This window comes from Gopherus flavomarginatus, chromosome 1, assembly GCF_025201925.1.
Source record: "Gopherus flavomarginatus isolate rGopFla2 chromosome 1, rGopFla2.mat.asm, whole genome shotgun sequence".
Classification (NCBI taxonomy): Eukaryota; Metazoa; Chordata; order Testudines; family Testudinidae; genus Gopherus; species Gopherus flavomarginatus.
Genome location: NC_066617.1, coordinates 182,338,042 through 182,359,629, shown reverse-complemented (window position 1 = coordinate 182,359,629; position 21,588 = coordinate 182,338,042). Strand labels below are relative to the sequence as shown.

Sequence of the window (21,588 nt, the reverse complement as noted above, 5' to 3'; positions counted from 1 at the left end):
TTTAGAAGAATTGGGGCAGTGCCGCATCTTGTTATAGTTGTCAAGAAACAAGTTAGACCCGTCAATAGCAATTTGCTCATCTGAGCTTTTTAAACAATTCTTTTGGATTTATTTTTTTTAGTGAATGAATAATTTCAATTTGCACTGTTATTTATACTATATACACAATTTGGAGTAATAACTCATTTTGGAATACTGCAAAGGCTACAGATGCACCATCTCTAGAGTCACAACCATTGTTGTGCTTTATTTTGTGGTGTTAGTAGAGTATACATAGTAACAGGCTTTTATCTTCAGAAGAGAGGCAAAATATTACCCTTAAGATTAAAAATTAAAGGGATTAAGCAATTACTGTAAATTTTCTAAATCAAGTGTAATGTTTTTTTCTTTAAAAGATCACTATTTTTATACTTGCCTAGGATATTACATATATGAGAAAATCTACTCCAACTTCTCAAAGTACAGTTGCCAATTTTAGTTGGATGTATTCCTGGAGGTTTCATCAGATGATATAATCTTTAATTAAAGATTAATCTTTAATCCTGGAGATTCCAGGACAATCCTGGAGGGTTGGCAACTTTATCTCAAAGTGAACTTCCATTTTGTTTTGTTTTTTAAAACAAGTTGCATCTGACAATAACTATTAGGCTCTTGCCTAATTCCATGCACTACTGGCTCAAACATAGCAATGTACATGCTACTTTTCAGCCAACAATGCATACTAATTTTACTTATGTGAATGCTTCCACCAGTGAGAAGGGAAAATGAAAGGAATATAAAAAACAACAATCAGACAGTGAGAGTGAGAGGCATGAATTGTGGGGAGGGAGAAGAGACAGGGTGGAGGGAGTGGGGGCAGAAAGAGAGAGAGTTCATGAGTGCACACACCTTCGTGCTTTATTTTAAAGACTGAATTTTCCAGAAAAAAAATTGCATAAATGGACCTGAACAGTATAGCATTGATATAGTATAGATAGGTGCAGGGAGTCGACAGAGTCATGTCTGGTCTTAATAAAAGTAAGTCATTTAATAGTAATAAACTGTAAATGACAATTGTCAGCACTCTGCTATTGTTTTAGGTGCTCTTAAATATTGTCTATTGTCTTAAATAATAGAAAGACAATTAAGACTATTGTATAGTCTTAAATTGTCTATTGCTTTAAATACCATATCTTCTCTCAGTGTTAGAAGCACTTTTTAATTTTGAAAAGCTTAACAAGGGCTACCTGTACATTTTAAAGGATGACAGGAATGTGACCCTCCCAGTTTTCTATAACAGTTATTTTGCCTCTTATTCAGCTTGTTCTCTAGTAATAAAGTCTGCTTCTTTCTTCTCTGGATCTTCAGTTTTTTCTTTTATTTTGCATCATTCTTTCCCTTTCCGTCTACCTTTTCCATCTCCTTTTTCTCACTGAAGGTTGGCTTTTTTTTTTCCTTCTTCACTCTAGACTTCACTTTTTTTTTCTTTTTTTCATTTAAACTAGCATTTTGCTTCTCTTTGACTTGAGACTTTTTATTATTATTATTCTCATTGACATGAATTTGCCATTTTCCTTTTCCCCCTCTTTGGTTTTATTTATTTTATTTATATTTCTTTCTTTCTACATCTTGAGAGATGCAGGGCTACCTTAAGGAGCTTGCCTCGCCATTGAGAATTTCTACACCAAAGTGACCACTGAGAATATTACCTTCTTTGTCACTGGTTCTTCTCAATGGCAGTTCTGAAGCTCTAGTTACAATTGAACCCAGGTACCATGTGAGTCTGGGTCTGTGGAAAGGAGTCATATTCTTCTTGACTTCAAGCACAGCAGTCTCTAAGCTCTCCTGTGAGCTGGACTCTTTCCAACCCAGGCTGGGACTTTCTTGGGATACTCTACTTTGCATCTCACCAGTTAACTAACCATTTTTTATCTGACACAAATTCTATGCTCTTCAGATATTTTAAATATGCTGCTGAATCCAGAAGTGAGATATGATCAGGGTGCCTGTTTATTCTGCAGTTGGAGAATTGGCCTTAGAATCCATTATTTATTGCAGAATTTAAAACTTTAATATAAAAAGAATTATATATAATGAACTCAGTTAAATTGAAGCAGTGTTGTCTTCCTGAGTTGGCAAATGGCTTGAAACAATAGCATTGAGTGTTGTGACTTACCCTGTTCATTTCAATTGGGTATTAGTACTTGAAAGCTAAAGAGGACAGTTTGAAAATCAATATTGTTAACTATTTAACTGTTGATCATTTTAACAGAAACATCCAGCCAAATATGTTCATTCCACAATCCTAAAATGGTTTCCATACTTCACCAGATAGCAAAAAATCCCAATATTCTCTATCCAGTTGCCAAAACCAGTTGACAACTTCTATGATGTAGTCATAAATTGTCTGTACTGAGCCAAGCTATGTCTACAAAAGGAAGCCTTTGTTGGCATAACTATGTCACCATAGCCTCCTAGTGTACACACAGTGTATACCGAAAGAAGGAGTTTTTGCTGTTGGTATAGGAACATCACCTCCCTGAACAACCTTAGCTACAATGACAGATACCCTCTTCGGTCTGCATAGCTGCATCTTCCTGGAGATTTTGATGACATAGCTATGTTGGTCAGGGTTGTGGTTTATTTCCATGCCCACAACTGAGTTAGCTTTGCCAACAGAACTGTTAAATGTAGAGCAAGCCAGAATAGTGACACAGACAGATAGCGGTAATGACAGATGTAGTAAAACCTACATTAACTCATTAGGTGTTTCCTTAAGTATTAAGGACCATAATTTTAAAGGCATTTAGGTGCCTAATTTCAAATGGCACTTTAATAATCTGGTTTAGGTGTCTTCCACAAAGAGCTGCAGTACTGCGAAAATGTAAATAAGTGAGCAATGATTTTAATGTTCAGAACAAAGGAAATTGTAGCTATGCTAAATATTAATATAACAACATTCAGGAAATTGTAGCCTCTTTAAAACTGTTCACTTTCAAATACCTATTTAACAGTGCTACATGCACACATTTATGATTTAAGTGTCTCTTCCTCTTCTCTCTAAACAAAACCAAACTCCATTAATGGATATTTTAGAGTTTGAAGAATTCATGCTGTAATTTGTACTCTTGAGATTCTGCCTTCCCTCATTCTGTTCCCAGTAAAGAAATAACTACCTGTACCTCTCAAAATGCGTTTGGATACTACTCTTCAATCTTGAATTTGGATACTATTCTTCAATCTTGAATTGGTGGATCTTTTGTACAAGCTCTAGCTCTGCTTCTTATAATGTTATAGACTCATAGACTCATAGGTCAGAAGGGACCAATATGATCATCTAGTCTGACCCCCTGCACAAGGCAGGCCACAGAACCCTACCCATCCACTTTTATACAACCCCTAATCCAGGACTGAGTTATTGAAATCCTCAAAACTGGTTTGAAGACCTCAAACTGCAGAGAATCCACCAGCAAGCGACCCCACCCACTTTTTGAACATGATCAACTATTTCATATTGTTTTAAGTGTCTCTATAAAGAAGCCCAAACAGGCCTTGAAAATATACTTAGTTGAATAATATATCATTACATAAATACAGTTTTATATATCTATATCTATACCATCTATATATCTATATATATACACACACCTTCAATTATTAGACTATTATAACATCTGTAAATTATGCAACAGGCCTCAATGGCTCCAAAGGGACCATTATGTTCCATCAGATTTGAAATCCACGCTTTAAACGGTCCTAGAGGAGTAATTATAATGTATCAGGTCAAGACTGGGATAAAAGCTTTCCATCTATTTCTTGACAAAATAGACTGAAATGCAGTAATTTGTTGGGAGAATTTTTAAAGATAATTTTAAATGACTATTGAAATGTAAAGGAAATTTACAATTCACAAACATAAACTTAATTGAAAAAGAGATAAATCTGAAAGTATGTCTCAGTGGAGCTCTGCTAAAAGCCCATAATTACACTTATTAAAATACTAATAATTTTAAACCTTTTGTTTAAATAAATAAAATGAACATTTAAGATATCCATCCAGTTCCCCATCACTATCCTCCTGTATTACTCACTATTAATTATCAACCTTAACTTTGGCTCCAATTTGTTTTTGTCTTTTTGCTAAATTAATCTAAATGTACCCATCCCCGTCCCTTTTCCAATTGTTGGTGAGCTAATATCAGTACAGATGCTCTGTGTTGGACTGTGTATACACATTTTTTGCATGAAGGAAAATATTTATAGGTCACAAGATGTGCTGAAAAGATATTAAAGATCTTCAGATGCTTAAAAGGCAGAAATAAGTCCTTAGAACCTGCAGGACATAACCTAACGTAATATGGTGGAGTGTTTTAAATTAGTACCTGACAGTATTTCTTTAATGAGTATTTCCAGAATTGTTTTGATACCTTGGCTAAATATAAAATTGAAGACCAGAGGCATTTATTTTTGTTTATATTGTGTATTACATATGTGCAAGTAATACTTGCTCAATATTTTATAGAAACCCAGCTGTTACATAGTAATAAATTGCGTGCTTGCAATTTGTATTGCCTGTAGAAGTTGTGTGTCTAGTTGCATTATAACACACATAAAAGTAGTATTGTAAGACAGGCAAATCACATTATCTAGATTCCTTTTACAGGAGCCTTTAGGGTATGATTATATTCATCTTCAAGTCTCACCACACAGTAAAATACTGTGTAATATATTTCAGACTTCAAAATCTCCTCAACTAATTTGGTATCATCTCCAGCTGGAATCCTGCACTCTAGCAAGGTTTACGCTCCAAGATGATACTGGTGATCTCCTCCATGCTAGTTATGATGAATATTCAGGACAAAGTTACTATATTTATAGCATGCTTCTCAAACTGTCTATGGAGCTGAATATTCTTCAGTATCCTACAGTTACTAATTTATCATGTAACCAGAAGAGTCAATGCATATAATAAACTAGTGACATATTAAAAAAAAAAAGAAAGATGTTATTCAGCATGACGTGTGAAAGATGTTTATAATTATTATAACTTTCTTGTCCCTGGCATTGTAGTAGATCGTTAATTGATACTTTAAAAACATATTTTACATGACATTGATTGAAAAAGAGATGCTTTAAATCCACTAAACTGAGTCTCATTATGTGAAGTTGCAGCATTGAGAAGTAATGGTGGAAATGCTGCCCTTTCTGCATATTTTTTTCAAAGTTTTACCTAATAAAATATACCCTCAAAAAGCCTCTAGCGTAAGTAAAATCTAAGCAGTAAAATACCTTTTAAACATTACTTTGTTAAACATTGTTACCTCATAGCGTAGCACATTAGAATGGGGGTGCTGTTGTTGGGGATGTTTGTTTGTGTTTGTGTCTTCCACTGAACAAACTGAAAAATCAAATTAAAGTTACTGCCAGGCATAGTATAATAGAATAGATGAACTAACAGTTTGTTCAGGTTTGGCAATTTCTGTGTTACTGCATTCTGCTAATAGATCTTACAGATTCTTCTAAAACAGTTCCAATATGTAGTCACTTGTATGTAATAAAGTGTTTGGTCATTAATGGTATCCACATACAGTATAAGGTATGAAGCTTTTATTTCTGGATTGCCTGGAGGCTTTAATAGAGTCTAAGGACAGAAGGGCCCATTTGTGATAATCTAGTCTTGACCTCTTGTGTAACACAGGCCATAGAACTTCCCCAAAATAATTCCTGGAGCATCTATTTTAGAGGAAAAAAATCTAGTTTTGACTTAAAAATTATCAGTAATGGAGAATCCACCACAACACTTGGTAAATGTTTCAATGGTTAATTACTTTCACCATTAAAAAGTTATGCCATATTTCCAGTCTGAATTTGTCTAGCTTCAACTTCCAGTCATTGTGTCATACCTTTCTCTGCTAGACTGAAGAGCCCATTATTAAGTATTTGTTTCCCATGTAGATACTTATAGACTGTAATCAAGTCACCCCTTAACCTTTTGTTTGTTAAGCAAAATAGATTGAACTAGCTGATTATATCATTATATGGCATATTTTCTAATCCTTTAATCATTCTCTTGTCTGTTTTCTGAATCCTCTCCAGTTCCATAAGTTTTTTTACACAATTCATCATAAATTGGTAACCCAACTGCCATTGCTAATTATGGCCCAGATCCTATGTTTATTGAACCTAATTGGCATCTGTCTAGTTATTTCAGAGGGCTTTGGATCAAACTGTATATATTCAATAGCACCTATTAGCAAGAATCATATTATTTTCCATCTATAATAATTTATGCAACGAATAGGCAATAAAATATGTTCCTAGCACACACACAGACTGATGCACAGCCACTGTTTGCAACTGCCACTAGCATTTTTTTTCCAGATTGACTTAAACAGAATACACAAAAATCCCTCTGAGAAAATGAGTCAGAATGGTTTGTGCTAGCCCTCCTGGTCTCACAGGCTAAGCTCACTCAATTAGAGAATCAGAATTTATACCATATTATCTATGTGACTAGTCACAACCAATCAATCCACTGCAATTAAAAAAACAAACAAACAAACAAAAACAGTTAAGACCAGTACTTAAGACATTTATTTTTCAGTCAACCTAATAGGCAAGAGAGCAGTCACAGGAAATTTCACTGGAAAATAAAATCAAATTTGTAGAAAAATTGTCTCCACTTTATATATATTTTGTGAACATGAAAACTGGCCATTTATGTCTAAATATTTTTCTTATCAATAATTCATCTAGCTGTAGTTAAGTCAGTTTATATGAGTTGGTGTAAACATGAAAATCAAGTGGAAGCAATGTTTTTATAAACCGGTAAAGGGCTCAAATGTGCAGATCTTTCATGTTTGCTGTTTCCATTGAAGTTAATAGTAATTCCACATTTGGAGTTTTAGGCACAAGGGTCTTTTTGATGGGCTATGAATGTGAGGAAATTCCTGGAAAGGGCAAACATATCATGTCTATTGATTATGTGAACGGCTTTCATGTTCCTTCTGTTTTTGAAAATATGGAGCTGTCATGTTGTAGTAGTAGTGTACTGAGGAACTTAATTAGCTGCATAAATAACATGTATGATATAAAGGTGAGATGAGGTCAAAGACACTTTCTTGACCCGAAGGTCTTTCTCAAGGACCTAAACATACATGGCTTTGCTGTCTCTTCACTTTCACCAGAAAAAAATGTTAGGTAAGCTGGACAACAGATGGAAATGTATCTTCTCCCCATTTATTTTTTATTGAGCTATTGAAATAATTACAAGGACACAAGCTTTCAAAAGACAAAATCTAAAACTGAATAAAGAGAAGAAAAAAACAGAATCTATATAAAATCCTTCTAAAAATGTCCATAAAAATGAACACTTAGAGACAGCTGACTTTGGGGAAAATATTGAGCATCTTGTAGCTATCATTTTTTTCAAATGATGTAATTTAGAAATATTGGCATACAAAAGCAAAAACTCAGAAAGATATATCATAAAAAAATAAAACACACAATGTATTATCGAATCCAGTTTTCACCTACAGGAAATGAATTCAGTGTATTTTTTTAACAAGTTGTTATTAATTTATTTAAGCTGAGATAAGGGGAGAAATATATTGCCATGATCATAGCAAAAAAGACATTTTTAAATTAGCATTTATAAATTGTGAAATTTATAATCTGGTGATTCTCCCACTCCTGAATTGGGCCATACTCTATAACATAGTGTATATTCGATCATTCTTGAACCACAGGTTCAGCTAGGTTTGGGCACCTGCTTTTCTTACCTTTAGGAGCTTGTGTCCAGTTTGTTACACTGACCCAGAATAGCGTTCTTAAAATAAAGTATTGTTTAATGTTAATGGTAGGATCAAAACATAAGAGAAGACAACAAAAGTTCTACATGCATGTCTGTCATACCCACTCTTTCCTCAGCAGGCCTGTTTTACCCCAGACCCAAACTTCTTGTAGATCTGTCTCTGCTTCTTCTTCTTAACTTTCTCTTCCCTTGACCTTGAGAGCCTCTTTAAAACCAGCCAAGGGTCTTTGTTCTCACTTCCAAGGGCCTGGACCTCCTGTCCAAAACCAGTTTCATGCGTTCCCCAAGCCAGAGCATCAATGCCAAAGGCCCTTGTATCTCTTCAGTGTTTTGCAACAACGTTCCCCCAAAGTGTTTGTTGAGGGATATGTTACCTCAAGTCATAGTCTTGCTTTCACGTTTGTTTCCCAACAGCTCTGTTGATTTAGTCCAAGGTAGTCATACAGTAAATATCCCAATAACCAGGTCAAGATATAGTATTTATAAATTATTGCGGGCACCAAATCCATCACAGAGGAGAGAGTACCTACGCTACAGCTAATAAGTTTTATTGTCAATTATTTATTTTAAATGATCAGGAAATACTGAAATTTAATTTTCTTAAACTGTCTTCGCATTTCCAGACTTACTCACTGAGCCAATCTTTGTGGTGAAAATGACAATGGCCCCCATCCTACATTCACATACAGAAATGAGCAACTTGACATACAGCAGTGTTTGCAGGATTGAAGCATATAATAGTTCTAGTTACATTAGAAGTATATGGCAAAAGAAAGACATTGTTAAAAAGTTTTAAAAGGTTCGCTCTCAGTATGTTTAAAGGAAGCTGCACTGAAACTAATGAAAGTAAAATAAAAAAATTGGCAAGACATCAATAGATTCAAGAATATTCAAATATTTGTACATATAATAATTTTTCCCATAAATTCTATTATATGATGAATAAGATGTTCACTTTCATAAATTCTCCTGTTTGTTAGTGCTATCCTTCTCTATAGATAAATCCTTAATCTTATCATCCATCTCATCGCTTTTTCCTACCTGGCTAATAACACTATTCTAAATTTACAATCCTATTGAAAATAGTTTAATTTTGAACCAACTGTCAAATGTAGTTTAAAGTGTTTCCATTGCAGAGGAAATGGTCTCCAGATAGATGCGAGGACAGGAAAGAGTTGAATAACTGGAACTGGATTTCTGTTCTGCTAATTTAACTGCTTCTAACAGAGAGACAACTAAAGGAGATCATGCAGGTGACTGAGGGAGAAAATGTCTAATCCCCAAAATATTATCCCCACTTATTATTTATATTGTACGTCTACTACAGGGGTGCCCACAGACATCAGGAACCTGTTGCGCTAGGTGATGTACATTCAGGGGTGAAAGTAAAGCCGAAGACTTACCAGTATGGGGGCCAGCTCCGACCCTCGAAAGGGGCGGGGCCTTGGGTAGAAGGGGCGGGGCTGGAGGGGTCAGCGTCCCCCAGACAGCCCTTCCACGTTGCCTGGCCCGTGCCGCCGAGGGCTCCAGCAAGAATTTAAAGGGCCCGGGGTTCTGGTGGGCGGAGCCCTGGCCCCTTTTAAATTGCTGGTCCTGAGGCAGCTGCTCTTTAACACCCCTTCCCCACTGTTGTCGGCCCTCCCGGTAGCCACGGCAGCGCTTTAAAGTCAGCTGGGTACTGGCTGGTAATGGTGGACACTTTTTACCGGTATGCCATACCGGCCCATACTGTCTTACTTTCACCCTGTGTACATTCAAACTAAGAGACCATCCTTTCCTCAAAGAGCTTACAAACTAAATAAATCAAACAGGCAATAGGAGGAAAGGTGCAAGAAAGGGAGTGTTGTTATGCTAGATGACAGCTGAGGCACAGAGAGAGGTTAAGTGGCCTACCAAAGATTACATGGGGCATCTTGTGATGCAGCCAGAAGCTGAATGCAGATATTTTGGGTGAAATCCTATTACTAGTGAAGTAAATAGGAGTTTTACCATTAATTTCAGTGGGGTCAGAATTTCACTGTCTGAGCTCCCATCTTGTGCTTTAATCACAAGACCATCCCTCCTTTTTCAGTTTGCAATTTTGATAATATCAGTGTTGGCAAATTTCTCTTTGCTTTCCTTTCTCCTGTTTGGTGAAATGATACTGAAAAGAGGAGAATAAAAATATCAAAACATTTTAGGAGATGAGGGGGAAAAATAGCTCCTTTGAAACAAAAGTTCTTCTCTGTAATACGCCTCACTCCAGGAAATTCAGAGAGAATAATAAGGGAAAAATAGATATTAAAAAGGAAAATATTTTCCCACCTAAACAAAAGAAAATATCCATGTAAGTGACAACAGAGGAAAAATAATTCTGTCCCTGCCAGGCATCAGGTGGTGGGTGAAACATTGATGAAAAGAACCCCAGCTGGTTCCATGCAGTAAACAGAAATATATTTGTAAAGACAACTTTCAGCTAATTTGGCTGTTGTGTGATTTGAACTTTACCAATTGACTTGTAACTGGACCATCCTGTCAATGGGGAAAAAGACCTTACAAGTATTGAACATGACATCTGTAAGAACATTACTGTCATCTAGCCCACTTGTATTGAATATGCAGAAAATTATAATTGGGCTAACAAGCCTAGTAGTTTGGCCTACTTCCAATTATACTGTACAGCCTCACTCATGTATGTCCTTTATTTACTAGTGTACCGTAGATACTAATTCTTCAGGTCTCATGTCCCACTCAGGATTTTCAAAACTATTAATTATTTTGGATCATTAAAAGATAGGGAACAACAAACGCTTTGTGACTGAGTTAGTAGAGTTACAGTCTTGAATTAGGCTGGGTCTGGCTCGCTGTTAGATTGTTCTTTACTCCCCATCCCTACCACTTACGTGACTGACCAAAGGAGGGCTGCTGGAATGGCTCTGGATGTGAGAAGAAAGGAAGGGCTGCTTGAAACTCCCACTTGTGAACAAGTGAAAATGGAAGATGCAGAATGTGTGTGCAAGGGTTGATGATCCTTGGATCTTCTATCTTGCTTCTTCCTTCCCCATACCTGCTGAGAAGAGTAGGTGGCTAGGTGCATGGTGGGAGTAAGATGCACCCCCAAAAGGGGTAAAGTAACTCTTTCCCTCCCCCAACCAGAGGGTATCAGAGGAGGAATTGTGAGTTTCTGAGACACAATTCCTACACAAAGTTCTTCATGGGGCAGTACAGTGTCACAGTACACCCTATGCCTTGGGCTGAGCCTAAAGGCACAATCTTGCCCATAGTATCTTAGTGCAGTCTACATTTGACAAGAGTGACTCAGGTTAAATTTCAGTCTCTGGTTATTAATACTTCTATATTATGAATTGCACTAGTAGGCATATAGCCTGGGTAATGGAAGATAGTTCTCATGACGATCTTTAGAAAATTTACAGGAGGGAAGGCAAATGTGGAAATACACTTCATGTATTTCTTCATCTTTATGGCTAGTTTGTACACTTACACATCATCCTGAGTATGGAGTGTGTGTAGCTGTCCCACTCCAGGGGAGCACTGCTGTCATTGTGCCTTAGAGACTCCCATCTAGGCACAATTTCTCTAGAGCTTCTCTTGTACACTCAGTGTTAGTCCTTGACAAGACACAGCATGCTCCTGTTCCCTTGCACATCCAACCAGCTTGGATGGCTGGTGCATGGGAAGGAAATGAGCCATGGCTGCACCTACACCTGTCCCTCCTCTCTTTTCCTCCTCACTCCCATTTTCTAATGCAAGGGAGTATTGGCTGTCAGCCTTATCTTTCCCATTGTGGCAAGAGCCACAATCCATGCATAGTATATGCAGCCATCTAAGGGAGTGGGAACCCTGTACTCTCTTTCACGACTGTGCGCAATAGGCTTTGATTCTGCACTGGTCCACTTCTGTGAATGCAGGATTAGGCAAGATGACAGCACAGTGAAATCCTATATGTTTAGGTACAAAGTGTTATATATCATAGGTTAGCAACAATTGGATATAGATTTTCAGAGCTGTCAGATTATTTGGAAATAGGCCTATAAAACCTTTAGACAAACTTCAGTCAACATATCCTTGCACAAATGTAAGATTTAGCTTATTTTCTTTTCATCAAAATCATCATTTAAAAAAATCCAAATATACTGGAAAATAAAACTCTGAGAAATAGAATCAAAGGGGAACTAATGCCTGCCATGCCATTTATGCAATCCAGCATGGAGCACTTACAGGGAAAACTGTTCTGTAAGGCTAATACATTTTTAGACTTTGGAAATATGTATAATGTTAAACTGCTATTTATGATTAATGGTAAATGATTTTACTGTACTTCTTGTCTTTTCAAAGTCTTTGGGGTTTTTTTTTTGTTCTTTTTGTTTTTTTGGTCATATACTAACTAAATTCAAAACACAGGTCATCTCTCTTGACAGAATCATCGGTCAGAAGAAACTATACATACCTCAGATAAATTGGTCAAATAATGTTAGAAATAGTTTTTGTTAGCTCTGAATCAATATTGATAAAGTTTCTCTGTATTCTTAGTAAGTAGACCCTCTGTCTAATCTATCTTTGTTCTCTTCTCCTTGTGCAATCTTTTCCTTGGTTCCAGCGGCTGCTACCAAGAACAAAGTTAAAGGTGAGTTTCCACTTCTACTCTTTGATTTTCATTGCATGGTTCTGCAGCACACATTATCTCCCTCGACTTATCTTTTTTTTCTTAATTACAAATCTAGCAAAGGCATCTATCAGAGTTATGCTCTGATAGATTACCTGTTTGGGCTTCTATAATTGCCTATAATTGCAAAGTGTTTACTACTGGTTATCAGCCATCACTCTCTTTTTATACTGTGGGTTGCTAGAGTTGCTACAGTATGACAGGAAACATTTAAAAAAAATGGATAAATAAACCATATACCATGTAGTTTGCTCTCTTTCATAAGTTTCATAGTAAGATAAAGCTATTTTATTTTTTTCTAATCAAGATATATATAAAAGCTAAAACTTCTTATATATTCAAAAATGCCTAGTAAGCAGGGATGCTCAGAGCCAATGAACCGAACTGTAAACCCTGTTTATGATGGAAACGACTTCAAGCCAGGGAGAGTTGCTGCACCCCCAGCACTCTTAATCCCAGCTCCTATGCCAATAAGTAATGTTTAACTATTCTCTATATTTTTTTATCTCTAGACCTTGTCATAAAATGTCTTAAATATTTGTGCGTAGAGAACATTAATGCCTCCAAAGCATTCCCCTCTTCTTTCTACACTAGTATAAAAAGATCATAATTCTTTATTTATGACAGCATACCCAAGCCCCGGAAACATACTATAATCTTATAGATAGAGAATTATAACTTCACCATAGAATCAGGAGGAACGTGAAGAAAAGGAGTCAATCTACAAAGAAATAAAACTTAATTATGAACATTTTATTTTCAAAAATTAGCCATGAAGAGAAGATCATAAATTGTTCACTCACTTTTATTTATCTGCAGTACTGAGTACTTTACTCTTAGACATAAAGGAATCTCTCTCATAACCCTTTAGGGTGTGTGCAGTACAACAGTGGCTTTGCCTCTGTTTCCCTGCTGGTGTTCTTCCGATCTACGTAGCCTCTAACACCTTCTGGTTTTATGTGACTTTGCCTCCAATGAGGTCACCTTGTGGGGTGCCCAAAATCCAGAGTGAACCCAAATAAATGTAAAATATTCCACCCCTATGGATGGGTTCTTTGCAGACTCTTCACCCCTTCTGGGCTATGTAGTATACTAAAACAAATCCTTCCACCCTGCCTGGACTTGTGCAAGCCACAGGGGACATCTGCACTACAGCTGGGAGTTGTAATGCCCAACTCAGGTAAATATACACACACTAGCTCAAAGCTGGTGCACTAAAAATAGGCATGTGGCTGCGGTGGATTGAATATGTATTTAGGACCTATGATGGAGTTGTACCTGGGCACCAATTAATCTATAAATAATACAAGATTCCTTAATACCATTAAATATTTTAGAATTACTAATATATTTACTTTTCAAGTTGCCCCTACCATTTCTTCTTCTCCCATTGTTTTCTCCTCCATTATTTTTAATAATTTAAAAAGAGATATGATATATGTTAGGCTGCTTTGTAGCAGATCTGACAGTGTGGGCCCAATTACAGAGTCAAGACCTAAAAGTCCCTGTTTTATCTGTGTTATACGCAGGGATTTTTTTCTGATTATGCATTTCCAAATGTAGTTAAGATTTTTTAACGTGTTTTTCACTCTGAAGATTCCTAAATATCTGTTTTTCCCTATTTTTTTTAACAGAGTGATGATTTTAAAGTTTTATCCTTAATGAATAGTTCCTTATGTATTTTTTTTTAACTCTGAAGGAACATTGTTGAGTAAAATGTCACTTTTGACTGCAATGTATACCTGTTCTAGAGCAAGTATTGCTTAGCTATTTTATTCAAATTCAGTTTTCAGAATGGAGAGAGGTAAATAGTGGTGTCCCCCAGGCCTAGTCCTGTTCAACATATTCATAAATGATCTGGAAAAAGGAGTAAACGGTGAGGTGGCAAAATTTGTAGATGATACAAAACTACTCAAGATAGTTAAGTCCCAGGCACACTGCGAAGAGCTGCAAAACGATCTCTCAAAACTGGGTGACTGGGCAATAAAATGGAAGATGAAATTCAATGTTGGTAAGTGTAAAGTAATGCACATTGGACAACATAATCCAAACTATAAATATAAAATGATGGGGTCTAAATTAGCTGTTACCACTCAAGAAAGAGATCTTGGAGTCATTGTGGATAGTTCTCTAAAAACATTCACTCAATGTGCAGCAGCAGTCAAAAAAGCAAACAGAATGTTGTGAATCATTAAGAAAGGGATAGATAATAAGACAGAAAATATCATATTGCCTCTATATAAATCCATGGTATGCCCACATCTTGAATACTGTGTGCAGATGTGCTTGATCCATCTCAAAAAAGATACATTGGACTTGGAAAAGGTTCAGAAAAGGGCAACAAAAATGATTAGGGGGATAGAACGGCTGCCATATGAGGAAAGAATAATAAGACTGAGACTTTTCAGCTTGGAAAAGAGACAGCTAATGGGGGATATGATAGAGGTCTATAAAATCATGACTGGTGTGGAGAAAGGTAAATAAGGAAGTATTGTTTACTGCTTCTCATAACACAAGAACTAGGGGTCACCAAATGAAATTAATAGGCAGCAAGTTTAAAACAAACATAAGGAAGTATTTTTTCACACAATGCCCAGTCAACCTTTGGAACTCTTTGCCAGAGAATGTTGTGAAGGCCAAGACTATAACAGGGTTAAAAAATGAACTAGGATAAATCCATCAATGGCTGTTAGGCAGGATGGTGTTTCTAATCTCTGTTTGCCAGAAGCTGGGAATGGGCAACAAGGAATTTGTCACTTGATGATTAGCTGTTTATTCCCTCTGGGCTCCAAGACAGCACCCTGAGAATGGAGGACCAGAGCAACAGGCTGGAAAACCTACAGAAAGCACGAGAGGTAGGAAGGAGCTCAGGGCATGACCGGAGTTGCTGAGTCCTGATTGTGCCGAGCTGACTGGATAGTGGGCTAGATGGACCTTTGGTCTGACCGAATATGACTGTTCTTATGTTCTTATAAATTAAACAGTTTAAGCTTGCTTATCTTATCAGTATATGCCACTCAAATATGAAAACTTAGCATAGGTATTTAGGCTTTACTTAGGAATTAAAAGATAAAGCATAGGACTCAGAGATTTATGTTGAGATAGGCCAGATTTAAAAGAGAATTAAGAACTCCAATATATTCCATATTTGACAAATCCAAGCATTACGTAAATATTATTAAGTGAATGCTTTTAGATGTAAATACAAAAATAAATAAATAAAGCTAATTCAAGTAGAATCTGACTTAGTAGGCTGATGGCACTTTGCTGCAGAATTACAATAGTGAAACCATTAGTAAAGCTGCAGATAAACTTCTTTCCATTCATGCATGACGTTAAAAAAAATCTCCTTTTTGGCTGAAACTTTGCATGCATTCGTAAACTTGTGGGAATCACTGTACATAATATCTGACTGAAAATGTGCTTTTGTGTGTGCATAATATGAAATGTCCTAGTGTCAGCAGTGACACTATGGAGTAATGTTAAACTATTGCACAACTTCATAATGAATAAGCAAGCAAACAAGAACACACACATAGACACAAACGACTGGTATCCATAAGAAATAATCCAACACCCAGCATTTGCCCCACATATGTATGCACTGCCAATCAAATAAGAGATGGACTTTCATGCATGGACACGTGAAGAGAATCAAATGTATACACAGGCTCTATTTGTCTAGGAACACTGACACACATTTTTCACCCACACAAATACACACACACTAAATAGATACACTGGAACCATCTTATAGTAAAGTGACTTTAATATTGTAACAAGCGCAAATCTTCCATAAAGTTTGGCTGTTCATTCTCCTCAATCTCCTCTTGCTCACTTCCCCAGTGGCTGCAGGGAAGTGACTGTTTTTTCTTTTCTTCACTGCCAATAACGTTGAAGCAGAGGCACCAAATAGCTTCAGGAAGTTGAGCACTACACTGGTCCTATGGCCCCAATCTTTATTCACTATGGCTGTAGAAAGAAAGAACCTTCTGTGATGCCAGGAGTGAAGCACTGCTTCTTCTTATTGCTGTATCTGAGTAGTGAAGAAGGTTGAATTTCTAATCCTCTTGAAGTGCAACACTCAGTTGTCAAATAGTTGTCTAATACTGCATTTGAAATTGTAACTCACTAGCCACTTCACTCCAGGAGGATTTTCTCTGCTGATATGAATCTCAGCAGATCCCCACTAATCTCAACTGATGCCCATTTTTGGTGTCTGTTCCCCTATTTGTGGGCACAGTGGCAATTCTCAAAGTTCTGTGCTTTCAGCTCCAGCGCAGGGCATCTCACTCTTGTCCCCCTCTGAAATGTAGGAACCCCACAGTGCCGGTGTAGTGAGCTTTTACCTGAGAATGTTTGAGGAATGAGTTCTTATGGAACCACTCTCTAGCATCTTCAGAGAGACTATGTCCTGGAACTCCTTGCCACTTTTTTGGCTTGCTATGCTGTCAGTCTACAGCAATTTTTGCCACCCAAAGAAAGGAGGAACCCACAGTTATATGACTGACTCCAAGCAGACTGTTGGTTCCTTTGGCCGTGGCTACATCCCCAGATTTCAAGTCCTCTTACACCTATTCTTTTCATAAAGTGTTCTCTCAGACTTTGGTCAGCACCATGTGTGTTAGCTGATGTACTGGGATTGTTGACGCCTGCAGCTCTCCCTGCTTTAGTGAGTCTTGGTTCTCTCCTTGTTTGCTCATAGAGAATTTCAAAGTTTTATCTCGTACTTTTCCTGGTATTTTCTAGTATCTAGAAGAAACTGCCTGTTCCTGACCCTGAGCTATTTAACATTTTATCAATGACTTGGAAGAAAACATAAAATCATCACAGATAACATTTGCAGATGACACAGATTGGTAGAGTGATAAATAGTGAAAGTCACTGATACAGAGCAATTTGGATCTCTTGGTAAGCTGGGTGCAAGAAAACAATATGAGTTTTAATATCTTCAAAGGTAAAGTCATACATCTAAGAAGAAAGAATGTTGGCCATGCTTACAGGCTCAGGGATTCTATCCTGGGAAGCAATGACTCTCAAAAATATTTGGGGATTGTGGTGGATAATCAGCTGAATTTGAGCTCTATGTGTGACACTCTGGTCAAAAGAGCTAATGTGATACTTGGATGCATAAACAGGAATCTCAGGTATAAGTATTCTGCTAGAATATCATGTTCAGTTCTGGTGTCCACAATTCAAAAGGATATTGATAAATTGGAGAGGGTTCAGAAAAGAACCACAAGAATTATTCAAGGATTAGAAAACATGCTTTATTGTGAAAGACTCAAGGCTCAATCTATTCATCTTAACAAAGAGACGATAAAGGAGTGACTTGATTACAGTCTGTAAGTACCTGCATAAGGGAAAAAATTAAGAACGGGGCTCTTAAGTCTAACAGAGAAAGGTGTAACACAGGGATTGGCAACTTTTGACATGCGGCCCATCAGGGAAATCCACTGGCGGGCCGGGATGGTTTGTTTAGCTGCAGCATCGGCAGGTTTGGCTGATTGCAGCTCCCACTGGCCACGGTTCACCATTCCAGCCAAAGGGGGGTGCAGGAAGCAGTGGCCAGCACATCCCTTGGCCCAAACCACTTCCACAGCCTTCATTGGCCTGGAGCAGCAAACTGCAGCCAGTGGGAGCTGCGATTGGTCAAACCTGTGGACGCTGCAGGTAAACAAACTGTCCTGGCCTGCCAGCAGATTTCCCTGACAAGGTGCATGCCAAAGGTAGCCAATCCCTTGTGTAACATATCCAATAGCTGGAAGCTGAAGCTAGATAAATTCAGACTGGAAATAAGGCATACATTGATGGTGAGAGTAATTAACCACTGAAACAATTTACCAAGAATCATGGTGGATTGTCTATCACTGGCAATATTTAAATTGAGATCGGATATTTTTCTGTGTGTGTTTTCTATAAGTCAGAATTATTTGGGGGACATTCTATGGCCTGTGTTATACAGGAGGTGAGACTAGATGATCACAACAGTCCCTTCTGGCCTTGGAGTTTATGATTCTATGAAACTCCAGATGAGGTAAAATCATGTCTTTGATATAAAAGGATGACTCATTCTTGCAGCACCTTTGAGCAGTTTGACTGCCTGAGGGGTGACAGCTGCTCACAGATATTGCCACAAGCAGCCAGGTTCTGGATGCAGTATATTAAATGTCTCTTGGCCTCCAACACATCCAGGAAGCTGGTCCAGAATGCTTGAAAGTTTCAGTCTCGAGAGTCAAGCTGGGCATCCAAACTGGGCACTGCAGCTTTGAATTGGTGCTGACCACGATGAAATGGGCTTGCTGGAACAGACCCTAAAAAATCTTTGGGGAGCCAATCTAGACCTGATTCAGGGCCACCAAACTGTTTAGAGGCTTCACCTTCAGTTTCTTGATGCACCACTCCAGAGTTGTTTAACAGATTCCTTAAAGGAGGTGTCTCCTCTGTGCCAAAGCACGAAGCTGATTTCTTCCTAAAAGGGCTCACTTTACTCTATACGGAATATTATCACTTCCTTCAGCTTCTGACAACAACCAATCAAGTTATCCAAAGCCAGCAATGATGAACCAGTTTCAGACAGGAGATAGTATTGGTAAGCCTGGTATCCTTCTTCAACCAAATGAGTCAGCACAGAAATTGAGGTTTGTGTCCCATGATTCAGCTTTCCTGATGTAGCGGTAGACAGTCTTCATTGGCAGAGACTACACCGGTGACTTTGATGCTGTATACTTGCTGTAACATACTTGACACTGCAGCTATTCAGAATCTACACAGCAGCTAATGACATCTATTTTGAAGGAATGGAATGAACTAGATGAATATAACCGGGACTATTTCTGAGATAATGAGGACTCTTATAAGACCAAGTATTTTTATGGGACTAGAAAGGTGACAAATTCTTCAGGAAGACCTTGCATGTTTGTGGTTTATTCAAAAGGTTGCTAAAGATCTTCCACTTTGTTTTGGAGGATACTGAGAATATACGTTTCTAAAGCTCCCAGGGAAGGTGCATTCTGCAGATAGTTGGCAGTGCCTGACCATCATATTCTGAAATTGCTGCCAAAGGAAGAGTGGCAACAGCTGCATACTCATAGACTCATAGACTCATAGGTCAGAAGGGACCAATCTGATCATCTAGTCTGACCTCCTGCACAAGGCAGGCCACAGAACTCCACCCATCCAATTTTATAACAACCCCTATCCCAGGACCAAGTTATTGAAATCCTCAAAAATGGTTTGAAGACCTCAAGCTGCAGGGAAACCACCAGCAAGCGACCCGTGCCCCATGCTGCAGGGGAAGGCGAAAAACCTCCAGGGCACCTGCCAATCCGCCCTGGAGGAAAATTCCTTCCCGACCCCAAATATGGCGATCAGCTAAACCCTGAGCATGTGGGCAAGAGTCATCAGCCAGCACCCAAGAAGGAATTCTCCGCAGCAACTCAGTACCCCTCGCATCCAACATCTCCCCGCAGACCATTGAGCAGACCTGTCTGGTGGTAATTCAAGATCAATTGCCCAAATTAAAGATCCTATCATAACATCCCCTCCATATACTTATCAAGCTTTGTCTTAAAGCCAGGAAAGTCTTTTGCCCCCACTACTTCCCTCGGAAGGCTATTCCAGAACTTCACTCCCCTAATGGTCAGAAACCTTCGTCTAATTTCAAGTCTAAACTTCCTAATATCCAGTTTATACCCATTCGTCCTCGTGCCTACATTAGTACTAAACTTAAATAATTCCTCTCCCTCCCTAACGTTAACCCCCTTGATATATTTATATAGAGCGAGCATATCCCCCCTCAGCCTTCTTTTGGCCAGGCTAAACAAGCCAAGCTCTTTGAGTCTCCTTTCATAAGGCAGTTTTTCCATTCCTCGGATCATCCTCGTAGCCCATCTCTGAACCTGTTCCAGTTTGAATTCATCCTTCTTGAACATGGGACACCAGAACTGCACACAGTATTCCAGATGGGGTCTCACCAACGCCTTATATAATGGTACTAACACCTCCTTGTCATACTACCCAATCTGTAGTAAAACTGGTAGATAATCATCTATCTCCCCCACCACAACACACTTCCCCCTTCATCAGATTGAACTGTGGATAAAGTTCTGCTTTTTTTAAATTGATTCTGCCCATAAAGAACATGATCTTATACCATGATCCCATCCCATCTGCACCACTTAGTAAACTCATTCTATGTCTGAAGAACGTATACTGCTTTCTTTCTCTCCCCATGAGTATTGCAAAGGTTGCACTTCAATGGGGTCCTAGAGGAGCTTCCACTGTGGAACCTGCTCTTTCTGTGGGCTATGGCTTAAAGCTATATTCGAACCATATGTGCCGTTCATTTTAGTGCATTTCCAGCATTGGTTTAATACTATAATACCAATTATCTGTAACCTAGTGGGCATCTAGTACATTTTGCGAAAAAATCATAGTATTGCTTTGCCATGCTTATGGGGTCCAAACAAATGTATTTTTTTTCTTTTGTAAATTCAGAAAAAATGTGATTTTTCTACAAGAGTCATCTACAGTTGAGTTGCAGATATACTTTTGTGGTTTGCTGCGGCATTCAAATGAAGACAACTCAATTGCCTATGATGAGACTGAATTTAGCAACTAAAGATTATCTTAAACAACACTACTTTAAGTTTCTCAATTTCCAACATAAATAAATCATCATAGCAGTTTATATTCTGGCTAAACACATCTCATCCAAAAGCCAAAGATCATTCTGGACTTCATTTATTCACCTGAGTCATGTTTTTCCCCATTATGCCAATGAAATTGGTTTGTTTATTCTAAGATTAAGTCACCAGGGGTGCTGTAGAGTATGTAGTAAACATACTATATAGTACCCTGAATACCAATGCAATGATACCCATTAACTTTAAGCCAAGGGTCAAATTTCAGTTTCAGGGCATTCCCTGTCAGTCACACCTGTCAGTCTTCACCTTGATATCACAGTGTCACTAGGAAGATTTATATTTTACTCTATCAGTCATCTTTTTAATAAATAATCAAATTTAACTAAACTATATTCCCTTTTTCGATTGGGACACAGACAAGCCACATATGTTAATCTTGCGCTGAAGAGAATTCCATGTCATATAGCATGTTTTGTGCGTTTGGC

General features: G+C 37.9%; 1 protein-coding gene across 3 annotated transcripts in view; it reads left to right on the top strand.

Annotated features, from left to right (window-relative positions):
- The window catches only part of CADM2 (cell adhesion molecule 2), a 1,084,078-nt gene that overhangs the window by 742,638 nt on the left and 319,852 nt on the right, over window positions 1-21,588 (top strand). For 2 of the 3 annotated variants that reach the window (XM_050959378.1, XM_050959357.1), the window contains exon 2: window positions 12,390-12,416. The exons of the other annotated variant lie outside the window; for it this stretch is intronic. In XM_050959378.1, the coding sequence (XP_050815335.1) occupies window positions 12,390-12,416 (27 nt within the window). The remainder of the gene's footprint in view (window positions 1-12,389; window positions 12,417-21,588) is intronic. 3 annotated transcript variants of the gene reach the window in all.